We start from the raw sequence: 23103 nt of genomic DNA on the forward strand, positions 1-23103 counted from the left end.
TGCAGGGTTACACCTCCTCTGTTCCCCGCTCCCCTCTTCCATCCTTTCATCCAGCTCTGGGCCCTTTGTCTTGGCTCCTTTCTCACCTGGCTGCCAAGAAGCATCCAGGCCCGGGGAACTCCATTCCCCAAGGGGCAAGACCTTCCTGAAAAAGCCAAGTGGGCTGCACCCTGCGTCTGACTTGACCCGCAGCAGGGCTGCTGCTGCTTGTTTTGTTCCCCCAAGATAGGAACTGAGATAAGTTGCCCTGGCTTATGCTCCCCACCTGGTTGTCCAGAGGTTTCTACTGCAGAGGCGGGAGGTGCCCCCTGCAAGTGTCAGTGACGTGCAGACGCCAGGGCCCCTGAGGGCAAGGAAGCCTGGGGCTTCCTCTCCCGGGGCACCTTGCACCTCCCCTCCGGGGCCCAGGGGCACGATTCGGGCAACAGGTGGTTCTCCACCCAAGGCCACCAGGCCTGAAACTTGGTTCTCTTTCAAAGCCACAGTTCTCCTCCCCCTCGCGAAGAAATGGCGCCTGGGAAGGGAAACTTCGGGCTCAAACTCTGCAGGAGCCATTTCTCCAGTCTACCTTTCCTGAAGTCCCCTGTGGCGGCATCCCACCCAACCTCCGGGAAGACCCAGGGACAGAGTCCGGAGGGCGCCGGCAAGCGTGTGGGCAGCGGCGGAGTGGCCTCGCCCCGGCGGCCAGCGGCGCCCCCCAGCCTCCCTCCAGCGGGCCTCAGGAACTCGGGGGGCCTAGGGGAAGCCTGGAAGCCCAAACTTCGCCATCAGCCTGCCTTAGAGCGCCGGCGAGGGGCGGGGGAGGGCCCCCCAGCGGCCTCCCCCCGCCGCCGCCGCCGCAGCACCTCTGCCACCCATCCGGCCGCACAGCCCGAGCGGGCGCCCAGCGCAGCCCCGCGCCCGCCCGCTGCCGCTCGCAGGCCGGGAGAGGGCATCCTGGGGGGCAGCGTCCCCCGCCAGCCCGAGGCTGACAGCCCCACTCCCACCCAAGGATGCCGCCGCCGTGCCCTGTCCGCAGTCGCTGAATGTCACTGCTCCCTCTGCCTCCTGCCAGGGCAGACACAGCTCCCGAGGCGCCCCCCGCCCCAAAACTGCCGCGGCCGCCCGAGGCCGGGCCGGAGGACGAAGTTTGGGGCCCACGGCGGCGGGAGCGGGGGGGGGGGCGCTGGCGAGGATCGCACCTCAGTCCCAACCCCGGCGGGTACATTCCCCGCCCCAAACGGCCCAGGCGTCCCCATCCTCCCGCGGACACCGGCATCCCCGCCCTCCCCCGAGGGCGGCGAGTGGAGCCCCCCGGGGCGGAGGCAGGTACCCCCGGGGCGGAGACTGGGGCGGGCGGGGTCCGGGCTGCGCCCCCGGCCGGGCCGGGCGGGCTAGCGGGCGGCGCGGGGGGAGCGGGGCTGGGCGGCGCTGCCTCGGGCTCTGTGCGCTGCAGCCCGGAGCCGAGGAGGAGGAGGAGGCGGAGGAGGAGAAGGAGGCGGCGGCGGTGGGTCCCGGGCGGGGGGAGCGCGGCGCTGCGGACCCGGGCGGCTGGCAAAGGACGAGGCGGAGGCTGAGGAAGGCAGCGGGGAGACCTGGGCTGCAGCAACAAAGGGCAGCGAGCGATTGGCCGGGCTGCAGGCGAGGTTAGCCGGGGACCGGGGTGGCCGGAGGCAGCCGCGAACGGTGCACGTGCTTGCAGACACGGGCGAGTGTGGAGCCGGGGGGTGCACGCCCGGCGGGTAGGGGCTGGCTCCCCCTCGGCACGGGATGGCGAGGAGGCTGCAGCCACATCATTCTGCTTGCACCCGACCTGGGGCTTGCAGGGTACGGGTGTGTGGGGGGTAAAGGATGCGAGCCAGGGGGCGGGCGAGTAGTCGCCCGGGACGGGACGGGAGAGAGGGTGGAGGAGGGGGCGGGATGGAACGCTCCGGGCGGCGCGCCCGTCCGCGCGCTCCACCGCGGGAGCCAGCGACTGAGAACCTCGAATTTTAACTTCGCGTGCCCGCCCGCGCGCGCCCGCCCGCGCCCACCCCTAAATCCTGCGGCCGCCGCCAGCGATCAGCTCTCACACAAACTTTAGCTGCGGGCTAGGGGGTTTGGGGTTGAGTGGGGGAGGGGAGAGGGAAAAGGCCTTCTGATTGGCGTTGCCTGCAGCCAATAAGGCCAAGCGCCTCCGCCGCGAGTAGACCCAATCCATTCCTAGAGGTAGAGGGGGCGGGTGAGTGGAAGTAGAGGTGGCGCGGTGTCTGGGAGAGAGAAAAAGGGCTGGACCAATAGGTGCCCGGAAGAGGCGGACCCCGCGGTCTGTTGATTGGTACTGGCAGTGGACCCTCCCCCGGGGTGGTGCCGGAGGGGGGGATGATGGGTCGCGGGGCGTGTCTATGTGGAGGCAAGATGACCGGCAGGAACTTGCCCCAATGGGCTGCAGAATGGTTAGTGAGTGGGTGACGGACAGACCCGTAGGCCAACGAGTGGCCTGAAGTGTTTGTGGTCTCGTCCAATGGAGCAGCGCCGGGGCGGGGCCGCGGCTCGGGTTTAATGAGACTCCATTGGGCTGTAATCAGTGTCATGTCGGATTCATGTCAACGACAACAACAGGGGGACACAAAATGGCGGCGGCTTAGCTCCTACCCCTGGCGGCGGCGGCAGCGGTGGCGGAGGCGAAGGCACCTCCTCCAGGCGGCAGCCGCGACTTTTTTCTTAGGCAGCGTCAGCGCCCTCGGCAGGCGCGGTGGCGGTGGCGCGCGGCCAGGTCTGTCACCCACCCCGCGCGTTCCCAGGGGGAGGAGACTGGGAGGGAGGGGGACTGGCGGGGGGGCGTAAGGGGCTTGCGACGCCCCTCCCACAGGCCTCTGCGCGAGGGTCACCGCGGGGCCGCTCGGGGTCAGGCTGCCCCTGAGCGTGACGGTAGGGGGGCGGGGGATAGGGGAGGAGGGACAGGCCCCGCCCCTCGGCAGGGCCTCCAGGGCAAGGGGCGGGGCTCGAGGATGGAGGGGCGGGGCCCGGGGTGGGGGCGGGATTCGGGGAGTTGGAAGGCGGGGGCTGGGAGGGGATTTCTGAGTGGGAGTGGACTGGTGGGAGCGGTGGGGGGCCCGCGAGGGTGTGAGGAGGATTGGTGAGGGGCGGCCGGAGGTGTAGAAGCAGGTGGAGGAGCGTAGAGGGATGCAGTGTGGCCCACGTGGAAGGGCAGCTGGGGTGCGTGTGAGGCAGAGTAAGGGTGGAATTGGGTGTGGTGGAGGTGGAGGTGGTGGAGTTGAGCCGGGAGGGAGTAGAAGGTGTTGGGTTGGGCGGAATAACGACCCACGGGAGGAGGAGGTAGAATTGCTGTGATGGCAAAGAGGTATCTGGCATGTTGGGATAGGAAGGTTTGCTAGCTCTGAAGTCTATGAATCATTTAAAAAAAAAAAAAACCATCATGGAACATGGGATGGTTGTGCTTGGAAGAGTGTGTGAAAGATGATGCTAAAACAGCAGGGCAGACTTGACTGTGAAGCGAGGGATGGCGAGCTTGCTTGCGAAATAGGTAACTTGTACCAGGAAATCGGAGGACAGAGGATTCAGGGAGGGGAAGAGGCAGGGGATGTGAAGAATTTGGTGGACCTGGCCATGGGTTGTTCCATGGGTGAGGATGTGACAAAAAAAAAAAAAGGTGTTAGTTTGCAAAGTTGTTTGGAAGCATCCATTTCTTGGGGGAAACTTGGGCTGGAGTTTGCAGCCAAGGCAGGAGGGGTGGCTGAGGTGTCCCAGGAAGAGGTGTTAATGTGTACTACCTTGGGGAAGCACATAGCATGGTTTTGAATTTGCTGGTGCTTTGGCAGAGTGCATGGAGTGGGAGGGACAGGGCAAAGGCAGAGGAATGGCTGGATTGCAGGTGGCCCTTTCTGCTCCTTGAAGGAATGCAGGCCTGTAGTTCCAGGGTGTTGGGATGTGGGAAAGAGAATATGCGGCAGAGATTGTGGAGGGGTAGTGATAAAGAATTACGGCTGTGACAATAAAGAAAAGAACCATTAAAACAAGTATATTTGGGCTGGAGGAACCAGGAAATTCGAGGTAAAAATTGTATGAAGATTGTTCATGTATGGAAGGAGGTAGAATTAGCAAATGGGAATTAGTTGTTTGGGGCTAGTGTTCTGTGGTGCTCAGACATTTTTTTCTTCTTCAAGTACAATGTCTCTGCCTTACTTTTTATACCCTAGATTTTCTGACCTGAAATAAAACACTCCATCCTCTTATTTGCAAATTCTTCACATGTGTATCAAGTTGACATTAAGCATTATTTTATGTTTCTAAGGAGGAAAAGATAATATTGCCTGTTTTGGACAGAAATCTTTTCTTAAGATTTTATGTATTGGGGCTGGCGCTGTGACATAGCAGGTAAAATCCACCATCTGCTGCGCTGGCATCCCATGTGGGCGCCGGTTTGTGTCCTGGCTGCTGCTCCACTTCCGATCCAGCTCCCTGCTAATGCACCTGGGAAAGCAGCCAAGGATAACCCAAGTCTTTGGGCCTCTGCATCCACATAAGAGACCTGGAGGAAGCTCCTGGCTTCGGATCAGCCCAGCTTCAGTCATTGTGGCCATTTGAGGAGTGAACTAGTGGATGGAAGATCTCATGTTCTCTCTCCATCTCTCTCTCTCTCTAACTCTGACTTTCAAAAAAGAAAAACTTTTTTTTTTTTTTTTTTTTAAAGAGGAGGTCTTCCATCTGCTAGTTCACTCCCCAAATGGCCACAATGGCCGGGGCTGGACTGATCCAAAGCCAGGAGCCAGGAGCTTCTTCTGAGTCTCCCACTCGGGTGCAGGGGCCCAAGCACTTGGGCCATCTTCCACTGCTTTCCCAGGCCATCAGCAGGGAGCTGGATGGGAAGTGAAGCAGCCGGGACTCAAACCAGCAACCAAATTGGATGCCGGCACTGTAGATGGAAGCTTAATCTTCCATGCCACAGCACCATCGCAGGACAGGATTCTTATCTGAGAAACTTCTGAGTAAGATAAAAGGTTGAGGTGCATCAGGTTAAGCCATTCTGAGTGCTGTTTTAAGCTGCTCTGCTTCTGATTCAGCTCCCTGCTAATGTGCCAGGGAAGGCAGCAGAGGATGGCCCAAGTGCTTGATCTCCTGCCGTCTACATGGGAGACCTGGTTGGAGTTTCTTACTTTTGGTTTTAGCCTGGCTCGGCCTCAGTTGTTCCAGCCATTTGGGGAGTGAGCCAGAGGATGAAAGATCTCTCTCTCTCTATCTCTCTGACACTCTGCCTTTCAAAAATATATTTAGGAAAAAAAAATCTTTAACTATTGTAGTATAGTGATTAAAAAGAGAGAGAAGATAAAGAGGGAAGAAGATCGTAACATCACAGGAGGAACACAGGAGGTGCCTGACTCACAGTGATGACATGGTAAGCAGAGATTCTGCCTACCATCTGTGCGCACATCTCTGAGTAGGGTGAATGTTACCATTGGTGTTATACCTGTTTATTTCATGAACTACTTGTGAAGATTAATGTGGAAACTGTCAGATGTAAGGTATAATTTGAATGAGAGATAGTATTGTTGAGAAAGTTTGATAAGAAATTTTAATGTGCTTCAGAAATTTTCATATACCAATTAGGAGAAAGACAACTAAGTCATCTGGCTTTCAGTTTGTCAAGTAGTTCTCTGCACCATACCTTTGGTTTTCCATGTGCGTATGCATGCCTGCATTTGTATTGAGAAAACAGGATTTTTTTTATGAAAGTATGGATATAGGCCGGTGCCGCGGCTCACTTGGTTAATCCTCCGCCTGCAGCGCTGGCTCCCCGGGTTCTAGTCCTGGTTGCTCCTCTTCCAGTCCAGCTCTCTGCTGTTGCTTGGGAAGGTAGTGGAGGATGGCCCAAGTGCTTGGGCCCTGCACCCCATGGGGGACCAGGAGAAGCACCTGGCTCCTGGCTTCGGATCAGTGCAGTGTGCCGGCCGCAGTGGCCATTTGGGGGGTGAACCAACGGAAGGAAGACCTTTCTCTCTGTCTCTCTCTCACTGTCTAGCTCTGCCTGTCAAAAAAAAAAAAAAAAAAAAAAAGTATGAGTATGGGTATAGAGACTAGTGTTGAGGAGTGGTAAGTGATGCTTGAATTGGAGAAGTGGGATAAAGGGGGTATTCCTTTGCTGTGATGCTTTAGTTTGCATTTCCAAAGTCCTTTTTATAGGACTTCACCATCTTTTGATACTATCTTCTAGTAGGCCTGAGAAATACACTATAGTTTTTATATTGTCCCTTCTCTTGCTGGGTATTTGAATTGTTTCCAGTTGAGAGCAATTGTGAACAGAGTTGCATTCAGCATATTGGGCCCCTGTGCACAAGTTTCTCTAAGGTGTACACCCAGGAGTAAAATTGCTAGTTCATAGGTTTATCCTGATTCATGCCTGTTGTTTCAGTGCAAGTGTAACCAACACCTTTAATTCCCAGAATTATCTGGTTTTGGATGATGTTGTATGGCTGCTGTAGTGAACAGGGTATGTTGGTCTTCCTGTTTACCACCTACCAAACTGTTTTCCAAAGTGTTCTATCAGGTTAACACTCCCTCCAGCCATATATGAGCATTCCCATTACTTCTCATCCTCTCCAACTGTTGGTCTTATTAACTTTTAAGATTTTAGCCAGTGTGGTAAGTTTTGCATTTGCTTGAGTAGTAGTCAGGCTGAAAGTCAGCTTTTCATTTACTTGTTAGCTATTCGGATTTCCTCTTTGTAAAGTTCCTGTTCAAGTCTCCCACTTGTGGGGCATGAGCGCAGCCAGGCCAGGCCAGGCCCGGCCCGGGGGCTCCGCATGCGCAGCTGCTCCAGGGTGCCCCCGCCCGAGCTGCGCGGAACGAAGCCGCGTGGAGCCAAGTAAGATGGCGCCCAGAGGAAGTAAGATGGGCGGAATCCAAAGTTGTTTACCACTAAAGCTAATTGGCTGCGCAACATCCGGGGAGGTAACAAAACTAGTAACAAGTGTATAGACATAGGGCTAGTCCTATAGAAATCCCCCCGTAAGGTGACTGTGTAAAGTGATTGGCTGGTCCTTAGCCCTGCCCCAATGACTCTGCAGTTTTGTACTATAAAAGGTTCTGTTTCTCAGGAAGTAAATGAGTCCTTGCTAGACTTGGCTCCCCGCTGCGTCTGATTGTCTCCGGGACAGGGAGGCTGGGGAACGGGCGAGCGGTCGCACTTACCTTTCCTCGGACCCAGTCCATCCTTGTACGGGTGGACTAAGACCCAACATCTGGCGCCCAACGTGGGGCTCGAACCCACGACCCTGGGATTAAGAGTCCCATGCTCTACCGACTGAGACTATGGTGGAAAAAAAAACCATCACTGCCTCAAAAAACAGTTATTAAAACAAAAAGGGGGAGCGGCTACCCCCCATCTACAGTTACATAAGGCCTTGTTCACCATCAATATTTTAAATTTTTTGAAAGGGTCAAGGGAGTCAAGGTTCCAAAAACATTGGGGACATTTATCCCCTAAACCTCAGATGCTTGTTAGATGGAGAGACCCTCTCACCCGACTCTGGAGAGGGCCTGACCCACTGATTCAGTTGGGAAGAGGATTTGGCTGCGTGTTCCCCATAGGGGAGTTAACTCCAATTTAAATACTGGCCAAAAATATCAGGCCTATGCCCGAGGCAAGTAACAACCCACCCAGGGAGCAGTTTGCCCCTGAGGGAGATCCCCTTGTCTTTCCTCTTCCAGAAATGGATGGAGATCGAAATCGAAAGGCAGGCGATAATGTGGACACTACTCTTCACTGTGATCCTGACAAGAAGTGCCCAGCCCAGTGACGGGGGATTCGATGACCCAAACGAGATCATCAAAACACTTCAGGAGGACCTGAAAAAGACGAAGAAAACTCCAAAAAAGCCTCTTTTGGACGAGCCTTAATGGACTCTTTCCCTACCTCTTCTCTCTTCTTGGACTGCTTCTTGCCCTGCTTTTAATCCTTGCTATTGGCCCATACATAATAAATAGGCTTATACAGTTTATACAACAGCGCATAGAGGCAATAAGGGTAAGACAGGTTGAGGTTCATTACCAGAGGCCGCTAGCCACAGAGGGCTATAATCCCCTGAACTGGGGAAGCGCCCCCGGTGCTCTCCACATTGCCAATGACGGGTAAGATTCCGGATGGACCGGAACAACCTAAGACAGGCGGTGGAGAAAGCTCACCCCACTCCGTAATTACAAGTCACGCGACACCCCAAGACGGGTAAAGCACCCAGCGTCCTGCACCAACCTAAGACAGGGCTCATGGCCAAGCTGCCTGGGTTACCAATGACGGGTAAGGGCAAGGACGGCTGGGGGCAACCTAAGACAGGAATCGCGTGCTAAAACAAAAAGGGGGAATCTGTGGGGCATGAGCGCAGCCAGGCCAGGCCAGGCCCGGCCCGGGGGCTCCGCATGCGCAGCTGCTCCAGGGTGCCCCCGCCCGAGCTGCGCGGAACGAAGCCGCGTGGAGCCAAGTAAGATGGCGCCCAGAGGAAGTAAGATGGGCGGAATCCAAAGTTGTTTACCACTAAAGCTAATTGGCTGCGCAACATCCGGGGAGGTAACAAAACTAGTAACAAGTGTATAGACATAGGGCTAGTCCTATAGAAATCCCCCCGTAAGGTGACTGTGTAAAGTGATTGGCTGGTCCTTAGCCCTGCCCCAATGACTCTGCAGTTTTGTACTATAAAAGGTTCTGTTTCTCAGGAAGTAAATGAGTCCTTGCTAGACTTGGCTCCCCGCTGCGTCTGATTGTCTCCGGGACCAGGAGGCTGGGGAACGGGCGAGCGGTCGCACTTACCTTTCCTCGGACCCAGTCCATCCTTGTACGGGTGGACTAAGACCCAACACCCACTTTTTTTTTTTTTTTAAATTAGCCCTTGTGTCTTTTATTGCCGATGGGAAGTTCTTTATTTACTGCCACTACAAGTCCTTTGTTGTGTGTATATGTTACAAATACAGTCTTCTGTTCTGTGGCTGGCCTTTTCACTCTTTATGGTGTCTTTTAATGAACAGAAGTTCTTAATTTTAATAGAGTCAAATTTATTGGTCTTTTCTTTATGGTTAGTGCTTTTTGTGTCTTATTTTAAGACTCTCTTCCTACCCTGAGGTCAGGGGGATTTTCTTCTATACCGTATTATCTTCCAAAAGCTTTATTGACCTTAAAAGATGTTTAACTGTGAGTAAAATATGTTCTTCTTGACCCCAGTCTTGCCATTACAAATCTAGTTTTGCCATCCTTTCCTTTCCTTTTTTCTCTTCTGTCTTGAATTTTTACTTGTCTGTAACTATCACGAACAGTCAGGAGCTGATTTCCCTGTCTCTTAGGAGAAAATGGTCATATAGACAGAAGTTCAGCCAGATTAGATTTTACAGCTCTCCAGCTGACTGTATTGCCCTTTTTCCTTTTATGAGCTAGCATTTTATTGTGTCCCTGCTATGTGTCTGCCACCATCCTAGCTTCTTTCATATTTGTTATCTATTAACAGTTCTGTAAAGCAGGCTTGTATTCTCATTTTCACACGTGAGAAACTAACAGACTTAGTTTGATTTAGTAACATGTGTAATATCCCACAGCTTAGAAAGCTGGCGAAGTGGTGACTGGATCCCTGAACTCTCTTAAGATAATTCTATCATAGCACACCTACTTGTTGAATAAGACTTCAGAAGTCTATTAACGTGCTTACTTGTCATGTAACATGCCCTAATTAAACCACACAAAGATGACTGTTATGAAACTGGATAAGATACCTCTCTGTGCTGTTAAAGTCAAGTAGAGAAGCCAGTGGATGTTAAGAGCTCCGTGAATGGTGATGGTTGAAAATGTGCGCATGTGTGTGTATGCCCGTGCTTATTTTTAAAGTAGGTACATCACTTTCCTGAGACTCTTAAAGGATAATGTTAATTTATTTTCAGATTCTACTGGATAGCTGGTATAAGACATGAATTCTGAAATGATTTATCTTTTCAAAATAATTTTTAAAATTTCAAATGTTTATTACTTTTTTTCTTTTTTTTTTTTTTTTTTGACAGGCAGAGTGGACAGTGAGAGAGAGACAGAGAGAAAGGTCTTCCTTTTTGCCGTTGGTTCACCCTCCAATGGCCGCCGCGGTAGTGTGCTGCGGCCGGCGCACCGCGCTGATCCGATGGTAGGAGCCAGGTGCTTCTCCTGGTCTCCCATGGGGTGCAGGGCCCAAGGACTTGGGCCATCCTCCACTGCACTCCCGGGCCACAGCAGAGAGCTGGCCTGGAAGAGGGGCAACCGGGACAGGATTGGTGCCCCGACCGGGACTAGAACCCGGTGTGCTGGCGCCGCAAGGCGGAGGATTAGCCTAGTGAGCCCTGGCGCCGGCCATACTTTTTTTCTTAGTACATTGTTCTCAGTTGATGTCATTAGAAACTGACTAATGCTAATTTGTAATTAGGGAGGCATCTAGGATTGAATTTGAATTTTTAAACGCCAAAAAAAGACATTCTAAATTTACTTGATTATTTCTTACGTGAAAGTGCTTAGTTATAATATCATTATTACTAATCAGTGTACCCTGGCTCTAAAGGCCTGATGACTTCAAATGACTTTTCATCTTGTCTCTAAAATCCTCTGTTTTACAAGGGATCAGATTTCCTGTGAGGTTCCTAACATTGTGATTAAATTTTAGACACTGAAACTATTGAGCACTTCAATGCAGGGATGACTATGCAAACCTAATTCATGGTTTTCACCAGGAGATTTGGGACATGTCTCTACTAATTTATGATGATGATGTTGAAACTAATCTTTGCTGGGGATTATGGAAGCCATAATAGTTTATTGATGGTTCAGTTATTGTTTGTTGAAGCAGATTTATACAATTATAGTTTAATGACATAACAAGGATATTGTCAACTAGGAGAGCATGACATGAAAAATTAAACTTCCAATTAATATAATATGTATTAGTTGAAATGATAATTTTCATGGTGATTTAGTCTCTTAGAAATCCTTGGAAAACATTATTAGCTTATGAATTTAAAACTTTCTGTGTTAATGAGTAGTGGAAAGAATTTAGTATTACTCTAAAAAGATGGGGAATTAAATATTCAGTTCAGCTAACATTTACTGAGTGCCTGCTCCAGGCTTGCCGCTCAGTTCGACTAATACGAGTTGTTCAGGATTGATGTTTGGCGAGATGAGATACTGGTTGCTTTTGTTTCTTCTTTCAGTCACTCTTTCCTCCAGTCTGTCGTGGATGGATATTGTTAGCAGAATGATTCAAACATTCAGCAGATTGGTGCATGTATGTCTCTGTGTGGCATTGTGTCACCTGCTCCTGCTTGTCTAACTCCTGCTGTGGTTTCCTGTTACTGCCTCTATCCTGGTCGTACACCACAGCCTGCTTTGTTTCTCATCCCTCTTTGACACATACCTGTCCCTTTTGTTTGACAGCTCATTCTTAGCTTCCATCCATTCTCCTCTGTTTCCATCATTGATTCACTTACGCCTTTATTTAATAAATAGGCATTAACCCTCTATTCTGATCAGCTTGCAGTCCTGGAAAATCTTGAGGTACAAAGATGAATCAAGCGTAAATCCTGTTCTTAAGAATTTTGCAGTCAGGTAAGGGAGATGAAGTCAGTACCCATGTAATCATAGTACACAGTGGGCAATGAGTACCTAAATAGTAAATAGTAAGAAGGGAAGGTAGTTAAAGAAAGCTGAAGCTGAAAACTTCCTGTTAGACAGAGAGATACAGGACTTCTGAGGAGGTGTGATTGGCACTGGGCCGTAAAGGTGTGCATGGAGGAATTGGGCGTGATCCAAGTTCTGCATTGTCTTTTTTTTTTCTTAGATTTATTTATTTACTTATTTGAAAGAGAGACCTAGGTGTAAGGGAAGGAAGGGGAGAGAGGGAGAGAGGTCAATGTTCCATCCAGTTGGTTCACTCTCCAAATGCCTGCAACAGTCAGGTCTGGGTCAGGAGACAGGAACTCCATCTGGACTCCCACATGTGTGACAAAAACTGAAGTACTTGGGCCATCATCCACTGCTTCCCAGTTAGGTTAACAGGAAGCTGCTTTGGAATCCTGGCATTTATGGGACTCAAATCAAGCATTCCAATATGGGTGGCTTACCCTGCTCTGTCACAACACCTGTCCCCTGCGTTGTCTTTAAGCCCACTTGGAGTCCTGTCCATCTGAAGGATCTGTACCTATCCATGCTACATGTGGTTTCTGCAAGTGGTAGTCACAGTTTGTTTTCAAACTATTCGCCTCTGTACTCAAAGGAACGCTGTTTTTCAACAGGATCTTATGGGGAGACCCAGTATATACAACAGTTAAAGTGGAGCCTCCTTTGGGTGCAAGGTGTTAGGGTGGCCCTAGAATTTGACCCACAAGGAGTACCTGCATGTGATATCTGAGGTGCTTTTTTCTTTTTCTTTTTTTAAGGTTTATTTATTTATCTGAAAGTCAGAGTCGGGCGCGGGGTGGGGGTGGGGGTGGGGGGGAGGGTCATCCATCTGCTGGTTCATTCCCTAACTGGCCGGAGCTGCGCCGATCTGAAGCCAGGAGCCTCTTCAGGGTCTCTCACATGGGTGCAGGGGCTCAAGGACTTCGGCCGTCTTCTGCTGCCTTCCTAGGCCATAGCAGAGGTGGAGCAGCTGGGACATGAACCAGTGCCTATATGGAATGCCTGCACTGCGGGTGGCGGCTTGCTGGGCCACAGTGCTGGCCCCCTGAGGTGCTTTTTTCATGAGAGATCCAAAAAGCCTCATTTGAAAATCACTAGTGGGAGAAATAGGTATTTGGTGCAGTGGTTAAGATGCCACTTGGGATACCTGTGTCCCATACCAGAATGCCCAGATTTGAGTCCCAGTTCCACTTCCAATTCCAGCTTCTTGCTAATGTACACTCTGGGAGGCAGCAAGTGATGGTCAAATAGTTGGGTACCTGCCACCCATGTGGGATACCTGGATTGGGTTCCAAGCTACTGACTTTGGGCTGGCCCAGCCCTAGTTGTTGTGGGCATTTGGAGGGTAGTTGAACCAGCCAGCAGATGCAGTACCTCTTTCTGTCTGTCTCTGCCTTTCAAATAAAAATAAATTTTCAAAAAAGAAAGTACATTTTAATAAATTTCCAAAAAAGAGAAATAAAACTACTAGAGACGTGAGTTTGGGTCTTGGGACTTGAATTAAAATCCATCATGACTTACTTGCTCAGAAATCTTGGCCAAGTAAAGCCTCAGTTCTCCTTTTGTAGAATGGGGTGATGATGCTACTTTATAGGATAGCTAAAAGTATTTCTAATAATCTATCAAGTACCTGGCCCACAGTAGGTATCAGAAAATACTTGGTATTATTATTATTATACTTTAATGCTTTGTTATTTCTTATTTAAAAAAGTTTATTGAGGTGAGGTTCACATAACGGTAAATGAAACATTTGCATTGCATTTACTACATTCACAGTGCTGTGACCGCTGCCTCTGTCTACTTCCAAAACATTCCTATCCATAATTAGCCCTCATCCATTCAACTATTTTTTCCTGTTTCCTTCTTCCCTTGGCTTCACCAATCTGTTTTGTTTGTGAATTTATCTTTTCTGGGTATATCATATGATTTAAATTATATGTAGTCTTTTGTGTCTGGCTTCTTTTATAATATAGTATTCATGTTGTAGTGGCATGTATCAGTACTTCGTTCCTTTCATGGCTGAGTAATATTCCATTGTATGCATATACCACGTTTTCATCCATTTATTTGTCGGTGGACATTTGGACTGTTTCCACCTTTTGAGGGTTGTGATTAGTGTTGTTAATGAGTGTGTACACAAGCTTATTTGAGTAGTTTTGGTTCTTAGGGATGTGTACCCAGAAGTGGAATTGCGAAGTCCTCTGTAGTTCTGTTCAACTTGTTCAGATACCACCGAACAGGGGTTTGTTACTTAATTGCTTCTGGGTGTCCTCTTGCTCCAGCTTGGCTTTGTATTTCCCAGAGTACTGCCCACAGGGCTGGGTGTTGGGAACATCATCTCCCTAAATATTTATTGGTTGTTCTTTGATGAATATTTATAACTTCTCCCAATTGACGTATTTTGGGCCTCAATCATTAATTGTAGGGAAATAGATGCAGTGTACTTGCAAGTTAGCAAATATCAATATATGGTGTTTGATACTATTAGACAAGAGATACTGAGTTTGCTGTTCTGAGCAATTGTGCCAACAGGCTGTGCTCCTTGTTACCACAGGGAAGGAAAGTCATGGTCCCTTGCCTTCAAGCAGTTTATGTTGTGTTTCAGAAAACAGTATTCGGATTTGTGGGTGTTCACTCAGTCACACAGTGGGTTTTGAGAAAGTCCAGGAGCTTCTCAGAGAGCTAAAAATAACTTTGCAAGTACAACTCAGGATGACAAAAGAATAAACCCTATTATTAATCTTTATTTTTTCTACCACTGTTTTTGGCTTATCCATAATCTCATAACTTGAGTGTTATGACATTGATTTTGAGACAACACACAGCTTTAGTGAAAGCTTAGAGTGGGCCTCACATCATGTTTATGATCCAGGATATTTTGACTCTTATGCTGACATGAATATTTTTGAATAGTGTTGATGTTTATATTATGTCAGTGAAGCTAAAAACTCAGTGTTGGACTAAGCGTTTCTCTACATCTGTTTAGAATAGTTTGTAATGAATGCTATAAACAGTGTTACAATGTAAGAAACAACCATATAATTTACTAATATTTTGTAGTTAAAAACAAAATGATTCACAATCTTAGAAAATAGAATACTTTAATTTGGGTAACATGAATCCCCTGAATTAATTTAGAATGATTTGCTACCTTTTTTGATAACTTTTTAGTCCAACTTTCAAGTTTTTGTAAAAAAATGAAAAAAGAATAATGAATTTAGGGTTTTAGCTTGTGATTGAATGTCGTGTATGTACATATGAAACCAATCCCAGTGCTCTAAAAAAGAGAAGTGGTGTGGATAATTCTGAATCATAGGGAAAAAATCATTTGTGTTTGGCTTTTGAATGAATTATGCATTTTTTTCCTGAAGGTGTCTTTCTAGTTGGGTACTGTTTAGACTACAGGGAAATTGGTTTCAATCTATTCTGTTAGCTTATACAAATTTACACTGGGACCAGTGGGATGTTGGAAACAAATCAGCCCAAGACTAAAAAATTTGCAGTGGATAATGTACAAAGTGGATAATATACATGTGTTTAGTTGAGAATTGGCTATAGATAAGAGACTTCTGATTTTGTTCCTCTCCTAGCTGTGGATTTTTTTTTTTTTTTTTAAACACTGTGATTCTGCTTGTAGCTAAGAGCTGCTGAGTTACATCTGCTTCTGCCTAATTAACTCTGTTGGTTGGTGTCAGATGAGAGCTAATTTTGAGATTAAATTGAGGAGTGGGGTGTGTGTTAGTGACTGGGGGAGGGGAGAAGGCGGATCTAAGGTTGTTGGTTGTTTTGTGTAAGACCAAAATGCAGGCATTGACAGCTGTTTGAAATCTGTCTTTTGAAGTAAAGTGATTACTACTATCCTAAAATGTGACCTGTGTCAATACATATTTACTATTGTGGAAACTAGTACATGCTTTTCTTAGGTAATTTGTTGGTCATACCTTGGTCCAATTAGTAGTATCTAGGTGCCAAGTGACCTTTGGGACAAATAATGAATGCTCCTTGGGAAAGTTAATACTGACCTTAAAACAATTTTTGGTTCCTTTTTATTTCCCCTCCCCAGATAAAAAGTTGTATCTCCCTGGCTATTTGAGTAATAGTTGGGTTCTTCTCATGATGGGATTCTTTCTTAGGAATTTATCACAAACCTGATTTTTAAAATGTGGAGAACAAGTCTGGCCTTCAAGAAATGGAATTTACTTCTTTTTAAAAAATTAACATTTGAAAGGCAGAGAGAGAGGGAGAGGGAGGGATCTTCACTGGTTTACTTGGGATGCTGGTTTCCTAAGCCTAACCTGCTGTGCTACAATGCCTGCCCCTGCAATTTACTTCTTCACTGCGTTCCTTGGAACTTTATGTTCTGTCATGAGTTTCTGGTTTATAAATACCTTCTAGTGGAATCAGAGTTAAAATAGCACCAAAACTTAGTATGCTGACAAACTCATTGCTGCTGTTTGTATTAGTTGTGGAGTTGTGCTTGCATTAGATGGTAATAGTTGGAGAGATTCATAGATGGTTGCTGAATTTAAGGGCTATTCTTAAGCCTGAATGAACGTTTGCTTTTATTCTTTTGGCAGATTTACCTGAAGACCTGGGCAAGCCTCATTTTTGTCATGGACTGTTACTATGTTTGAAGTTCCAATTCTGGTAATTTTCCTTATTTTATTACATTTTTCACAAAATGTCAGTCTTATTGAAATCTGTTGGTAAAAGATACAAAAGATTATTTTGATTGTGTGTGAATAAAGATTGTGGTAAAGCTTGTCCTGAGATATATTTTGGGTATTTATTAGTTATGAAATGCAGTGTTTTAATGTATGTTCATTTGCTTGTGTAATCAAAATGCCTAAAAGCAACTTTACAGTATTGGACACTTTCCTATGACCTCTTCTGCTTCCTGCAGTTGTGTTTTACTCGATCAAATTAGATTAGTTGTGATTCATCCTGAATAAATGATGAAAGATGAAATAATTACTTGGATACAGTGAAATGTCTTCTAATGAAATTTTGCCCCAAACCATTTTACTTTGGAATGATCAGTTTCCTGTTCTAAACTTACTGACACAGAATGATTCCTGTGTTCTGTCCTGAAAGTGGTTATGCTGTGAAAGCCAACAATTTCATTCCTAAACACACTGTGTTCCAAGTCTAGCATTTTCGTCAGTGGTTTATAAAATGACACAAAAAAGAGTGCTTATTAGATTTGCAGATGACAAAGATGACAGAATCAAGATTCAAAATACTCTTTAGCAGGTTGGAAGATAGACTCACACCAACAAGATGAAATTCAACTCTAATAAACTTTAAATCCCAGCATTTAAATTTGCACAAGGAAACGGATAGAAAAACTACGTTTGACAGCATTTTTGGAAAAAGGGTTTGCGTATTTGACTGAATTGCATGCTCAGAATGGCCAGTGTGGCAGGACTGTTAAGGAAGTTCTGTAATTTTGGGTTGCGCTTGTAATTGGATAATGCTGGGATTGTCAGATTTTAAGACAGGCATTGGCCAAACTAGTAAGCAACCAACAGGAGGTGGTGTCTGGAAGCCATGTGATATGTGGAGGGGTTAAGGAACTGGAATATTAGTGGTTCACGATGAGATAGAGGTAGCATAGGATTTGGTGGTTGGTGGCTTTCTGAAGGTACCTATTTTCAGATATTTGAAGGCCTGTCATATTGAAGAAACAGTAAAATTGTCTTGAGATTGTTCCAGGGGAGCTAGGACTAGTGGGTAAAAGTTACGGAGAGATAGATTTTTGCTCCAATGAACAAGAAGTGTATTATAGCCAGAGCTATCCAACCGCACACTGAGCTGCCTCAAAAAGTGACTAATTTTCAGTTACTAGAAGTATTTTAAGTAAAGATTTGATGGCTCATCTATTGGGTATATTGGACAGATATCTTTTACTGAGTAACTAGAGGTTGGACTGGATGACTTCTAAAGTCCTTTCAGGTGCAAGTTTCTGATCTGAGGTAAAATATAAAAGTGAATCTATAGTTTACTGGTCACAAAGGGGGCAGTACTGTTTATACTGCCTCCTTCAAGATGATGGACTTGAACAAGTATGGTTCAGTGGTCCAGTTATTTATTTATTTTTTGACAGGCAGAGTAGACAGTGAGAGAGAGAGACAGAGAGAAAGGTCTTCCTTTACCATTGGTTCACCCCTCTATGGCCGCTGCGGCTAGCGCGCTGCGGCCGGTGCACCGCGCTGATCCGAAGCCAGGAGCCAGGTGCTTCCTCCTGGTCTCCCATGCGGGTGCAGGGCCCAAGCACCTGGGCCATCCTCCACTGCCCTCCCGGGCCATAGCAGAAAGCTGGACTGGAAGAGGGGCAACCGGGACAGAATCTGGCGCTCCAACAGGGGCCAAAACCCGGTGTGCTGGCGCTGCAGGCGGAGGATTAGCCTATTGAGCTGCGGCACCGGCCGGTCCAATTATTTTTTAGCAACACTACAGAATCTTTGGGAGAAAACATTATTTTCCTCAGTATATTTTGCTGAAGTTTTTGAGGAAAGATTATTTTCCCCATTTAGATACACTCCATCTAAATAAATAAGCAGAGATAACTTTATGAGACAATTTCTGGTCTGTAGACCTGGCATTTGATGGAAGTGATGCTAGCTACTATATGTTGAATATTAGTTTCTAGGTTCACTTAGTCCTCTCAGCAGTCCTATATGGGCTGTCTGCTAGTCTGCCCACACATCATGGGTTTGCTTCCCACTGTTTCAGTTACCTGTGCTCAGCTGCTGTCTAAAAATAGTAAATGGAAAATCGGCAAATAATGTATGTTTTAAAGAACTTTTATTGTTATAATTGTTCTATTTCATTATAATTTTTAATCTCTTACTGTGCCTAAGTTATAAAGTAAGCTTTATCACAGGTCGTAGATTTGGAAAACAACATCATATTGTATGCATGGTGTTCTGTTCTGTCCATGATTCTTAGGCATCCCCTGAGGATCTTGGGGTGTGTCCTCTGTAGATAAGTGGGGACTGCTGTATTAGTTTTGCCTACAGGTAAATGATGGATTTTCCTACCAGACATTCGTATTGCTGAGGTTCAGACTCTGGTTCATCTGTCTACAGAGGCAGAACTAGAGAGACAGTTGAGGCTCATGTAAGAATGCTGAACTTGAGTTTTAAAATAATGGCTTTTGAGCCTTAAATCTACTACAGACCATTGCCTTGGGTGAATTCCATCTTTCCCCGAACATCAGTTTACCCACAGAATTGTCCTACAGATTTAATGCAAGTTACATATGAGTCCATTGTAAATTTTTAACTATAGAGTTAAGATCTATTATCATTTGAGAACAAAAGTAGAGCTTAGGTCTAATTCCCAGGCTAAGCTCTTTTTCCTGGGGTTTTTTGTAGGTATAGTCAATACCAGTTTGGAGATCTGGGGCAGTTTTTTGTATACATCCCAGGAGTCTCTCAGAGAGCAGTAACGTCACTGCCCTCCTGGAGTTAGATTTGAATGAACTTGGTTTGTAATGAGCTTTTTAAGGTACTAACTGGATGTTAAGGTAGCTAGAATGGTACATTAGTTAAAGGTGAAGCATTACGTTAGTATATTAGTTTCATTTTCCAACATGGGGGTTAGAGTGGATTACCCTTTGCAGAGGGATGGGAAGATACAATTGTCCAAGTGGCTAGATGGGAAATTTTCTTATGCATGAGACTTGGGAAACGCAATGATTAGTTGAAACCAAGATTTTTGTTTTATTTTACTTAATTTTTTTTCTTAAAAGAAGCTTAATGTTCTCCCATCAGATTTTTTTTTTGTGTGTTATTAATTTGTTTGTAGTACACATACCTTGAAGCACTTTTCATATAATTTTATTAATCTCAGTAAAGGTAATCCATTAAATATATGGCTTAGATATGATCTCTTAAATACCCCATAAGTGACTTCATATAAATAAGAGAAAAATTCGAAATAAAATTCCTTCTTAGACTGCGACCTAATTTCTGGGTGGAAAATACAGTGACTGTGGCTGTATTACATAATACCTGCCTGTTATTACTTCTTTGGTCATTTTGTATCTGAAAAAGCAGTACCAGAAATATTTTAATTTTTAAGAGTTCTATTACTAAGAGCCTTTCCCCCCTTTTTATCCTTTAAGGTTGTGGTTTCCTAGTTAAAGATGTTTTTCATCCAAATGCTGTCTTTCCTGTTGGTGGAATAAGACAACTATCAACATTGCCAGTTTGTCCTCCTTTGAATCTCTTAAGGATGGATGTTTGTAAGATGTTGCTTAACATGATCTGGAATACTCTGCCCATTTGTTAAATGGTAAATGACTTTCAAATGTGCAAGTCCTGTTAAATACAAGGAGAACCTCTATGGGTAACTTTTGTGTTGAAGAAGTCATTTGTCAACCATGGTAAAACTTGCAAACCCACTTTATACAGAGTGGATTCTTGAAGCTATACAGAAGATAAAAAAGCAAAAGCAAAGGCCCTCTGAAGAGAGAATCTGCCATGCGGTCAGTACTTCCCATGGTTTGGATAAGAAAACAGTCTCTGAGCAGCTGGAACTCAGTGTTCAGGATGGCTCAGTTCTCAAAGTCACCAACAAAGGCCTTGCCTCCTATAAGGACCCAGACAACCCTGGGCGCTTTTCAGCAGTTAAACCAGGCACTTTTCCTAAGTCAGCCAAGGGGTCTAGAGGATCATGTAATGATCTCCGCAATGTGGATTGGAACAGACTCTTAAGGAGAGCGATTGAAGGACTTGAGGAGCCAAATGGCTCCTCCCTGAAGAACATAGAGAAGTATCTCAGAAATCAGAGTGATCTCACAAGCACCACCAACAACCCAGCCTTTCAGCAGCGGCTGCGACTGGGGGCCAAACGCGCTGTGAACAATGGGAGGCTACTGAAAGATGGGCCGCAGTACAGGGTCAATTATGGGAGCTTGGATGGCAAAGGGGCACCCCAGTATCCCAGTGCTTTCCCATCCTCGCTCCCACCTGTCAGCCTTCTGCCCCATGAGAAAGACCAGGTAAGTGAAGAAGGAATGTTAGTACATTCTGTATATTACCATTTTGACTTTGACAGTTTCCGTCAAGTTCTGTATGCATGAAAGCTTTGAGTAAAGTTTGATAAAAGTTACAGAAAGGAAGAGACGCAGAGAGAGAGAGAGAGAGAGAGCAAGCGAGCGGGCGGGGCTTCTGTTTGCTGGTTCATTCCCCAAATGAACGAACCCGCCTGGAGTTGGAGCCTGGAGCTTTCTTTAGATTTCCTATGGAAGCTGGATTGGAAGTGGATCAGCCGGGTCTTGAACCAGCACCCACATGGGATGCTGGTGTTGCAGGCAGTGTCTTAACCCGCAATGCCACAACACTGGCTCTAGCTTTTATATTGTAAAATACACATATTGTCTTCTAGTATAAATTGTTTTATATTATGCAACATTGAGGGCTTTCTCATTGATTGGCTAAGGATTTAATGGGACAATCATATGGTTTGTTTTTTAAATTCTAATTGATGAATGCTTGAGGGGAACCAGGATAGATAACTATAATTCTTTCTCTATGCAGAATATTTATATACATATAAAGCCTACTGTATATTTTTCTCTTTGTTTTGAAAAAGAAAAATCTGTAGACTTCTTGTTTTAATATTGGTAATCTATGCATTCCTGAAATTGTTTTAATGTGATCTAAATTCCTCCTGTTTAAGTTTAAGGTCATTTTTTGTTGTCCAGTTTTTAATGATTATGGGTAAATGTTATTTTGTCTCATATAGTTGTCTTTTTTGTGTTTGGTTTCTCTGGGCCCTGTGTTATTTCTGTATTACTTAGAAATATATGATTGATTTCTTCGTATGCTACTTTGGTTCAGTCTTTAATTGCAGCTGGGAGCTGTATGTAATCAAGCCCTCCAGTTTTAAGGCGTGTCTTGTCTTTTGGGCCGTTGAATTTAGTGTCAGTTAATTTTACATTTTGTAAACTGTTGAGCTGTTGTTGATAGAAGAGGTGGTTGTGTCTGTTAACTACAGTTTTAGAAACAGTTGAAACCCGAGTGTTGGGAAAAGTTGTGCTCTTATGGCTTGCTTTTCCTATTTGGATTCCAAGAACCATTGAAGTAAACCCTGTTTTCCCTCTGTGCTTTAGCCCAGCTCTGGCAACTGGGGGGTAGGATCAAGTGGTTTGTCTTTCCATGGACTGATCTAAAGCCTAGTATTTTTTTCTTCACTGTATTTTTATTTTATTAATCTTCCATAACATTTATTTAATCCTTTGGTGGTAGTTACATTTGTGTAATCAGCCCACAGTTCTTTGTAGGAGGGTGTGAGTGTAAAGAAAGACATAAACTTGGGAAATTTTCTTAGTAACATTGAAAAATATGTTTTTAAAAAGTACAGAAATTGACCCAAATCCTGATTCTTGTCTCTGACACAGCTACATTAAGCACTTCTGTTTCTCATTAAGTGTTTATATAAAGGCTTACATATATCATGAAGAAAATCATAAAGGAGGTATAGCACCATCTTGATGGATTTGGATACCTTTGTTTTAAAAATATACACATTACACTATGGTATGTTCACGTTTTACAATTATCAATCAATATGCGAGTGAAATCAGGTGGTGTTAGCCAACTTAATAGTATCTTTTGGTAGTTTTGTGATCCACTGTATAATTGTACTTGCGATAGAGGAGTCACCACAGATTTCCTGGAGTCCCTTTCCTGGCCTTCTCTTAAACTTTGCCCATCATTTGTTCCTAACTTTGTATTTTTTCCAGGCAGCTTCTGTACAGAAACATTTTTAGTCTAGAGGAAAATGCATGTCTGAAAGTGTCTAGAATTGAGAAAAGAGTAATTTAATGCTTAGCGTGCAATCGTTACTGCTCTTTTTATGATACTGATCTTTAAATTATCAGTTACGATCGTCATAGAACAAGGAAAGCTGAGAATATGTGTCTCAGAATTTTTACCTCACGAAATTTGGAATTAGTAGTGTCAAGTAGCCATAATCTAATTCTTAAAAAAGAACAAATAAAATGAGTAAAAATCAGTGTCAAGTAGCCATAATCTAATTCTTAAAAAAGAACAAATAAAATGAGTAAAAATCAGTTCAAACCAATTTGGCAACATGTTTGTATTTGCAGTAAAACTACATCATAATATGTTCCCTTTTGAGATTAAAGTGATAGTTTAAAACCATGTAAACTTGTTAAATAAATGTAATAGATATTCTTTAACTAGAATCTATGGGTGAACCTGGGTCATAGTCCATAAATTCTGTGATATCAAATGTAAAGTGCATTCACATATGTTTTTTAAACATTTATTTATTTATTATTTGCAACAGTGAGAGAGAGAGAGAGGGTTGGGGCGGGGGAAGATACATAGAGAAAGATCTTCCATCTGCTGGTTCACTCCCCAAATGGCTGCAACATCCAGGTCAGGGCCAGGCTGAAAACAAGAGCCAGGAATTCCTCC

General features: G+C 45.5%; 1 protein-coding gene across 6 annotated transcripts in view; it reads left to right on the forward strand.

Annotated features, from left to right (window-relative positions):
* The first annotated feature begins 1467 nt into the window (after window positions 1–1467).
* Window positions 1468–23103, forward strand: part of KAT6B (lysine acetyltransferase 6B) — a 208708-nt gene continuing 187072 nt past the window's right edge. Inside the window, exons 1-3 of one of the 6 annotated variants that reach the window (XM_062215047.1) lie at window positions 1468–1486; window positions 16225–16294; window positions 19779–20657. In XM_062215047.1, coding sequence (XP_062071031.1) covers window positions 20037–20657 — 621 coding nt within the window. In that variant the 5' untranslated portion in view covers window positions 1468–1486; window positions 16225–16294; window positions 19779–20036. Of the gene's footprint in view, window positions 1487–1547; window positions 1626–2263; window positions 2735–14825; window positions 16295–19778; window positions 20658–23103 lie in introns of those variants that run through there. The other 5 variants (XM_062215046.1, XM_062215045.1, XM_062215044.1 and 2 more) reach the window with 5 other exon arrangements.

The sequence above is a fragment of the Lepus europaeus genome, chromosome 17 (genome assembly GCF_033115175.1).
Source record: "Lepus europaeus isolate LE1 chromosome 17, mLepTim1.pri, whole genome shotgun sequence".
NCBI lineage: Eukaryota > Metazoa > Chordata > Mammalia > Lagomorpha > Leporidae > Lepus > Lepus europaeus.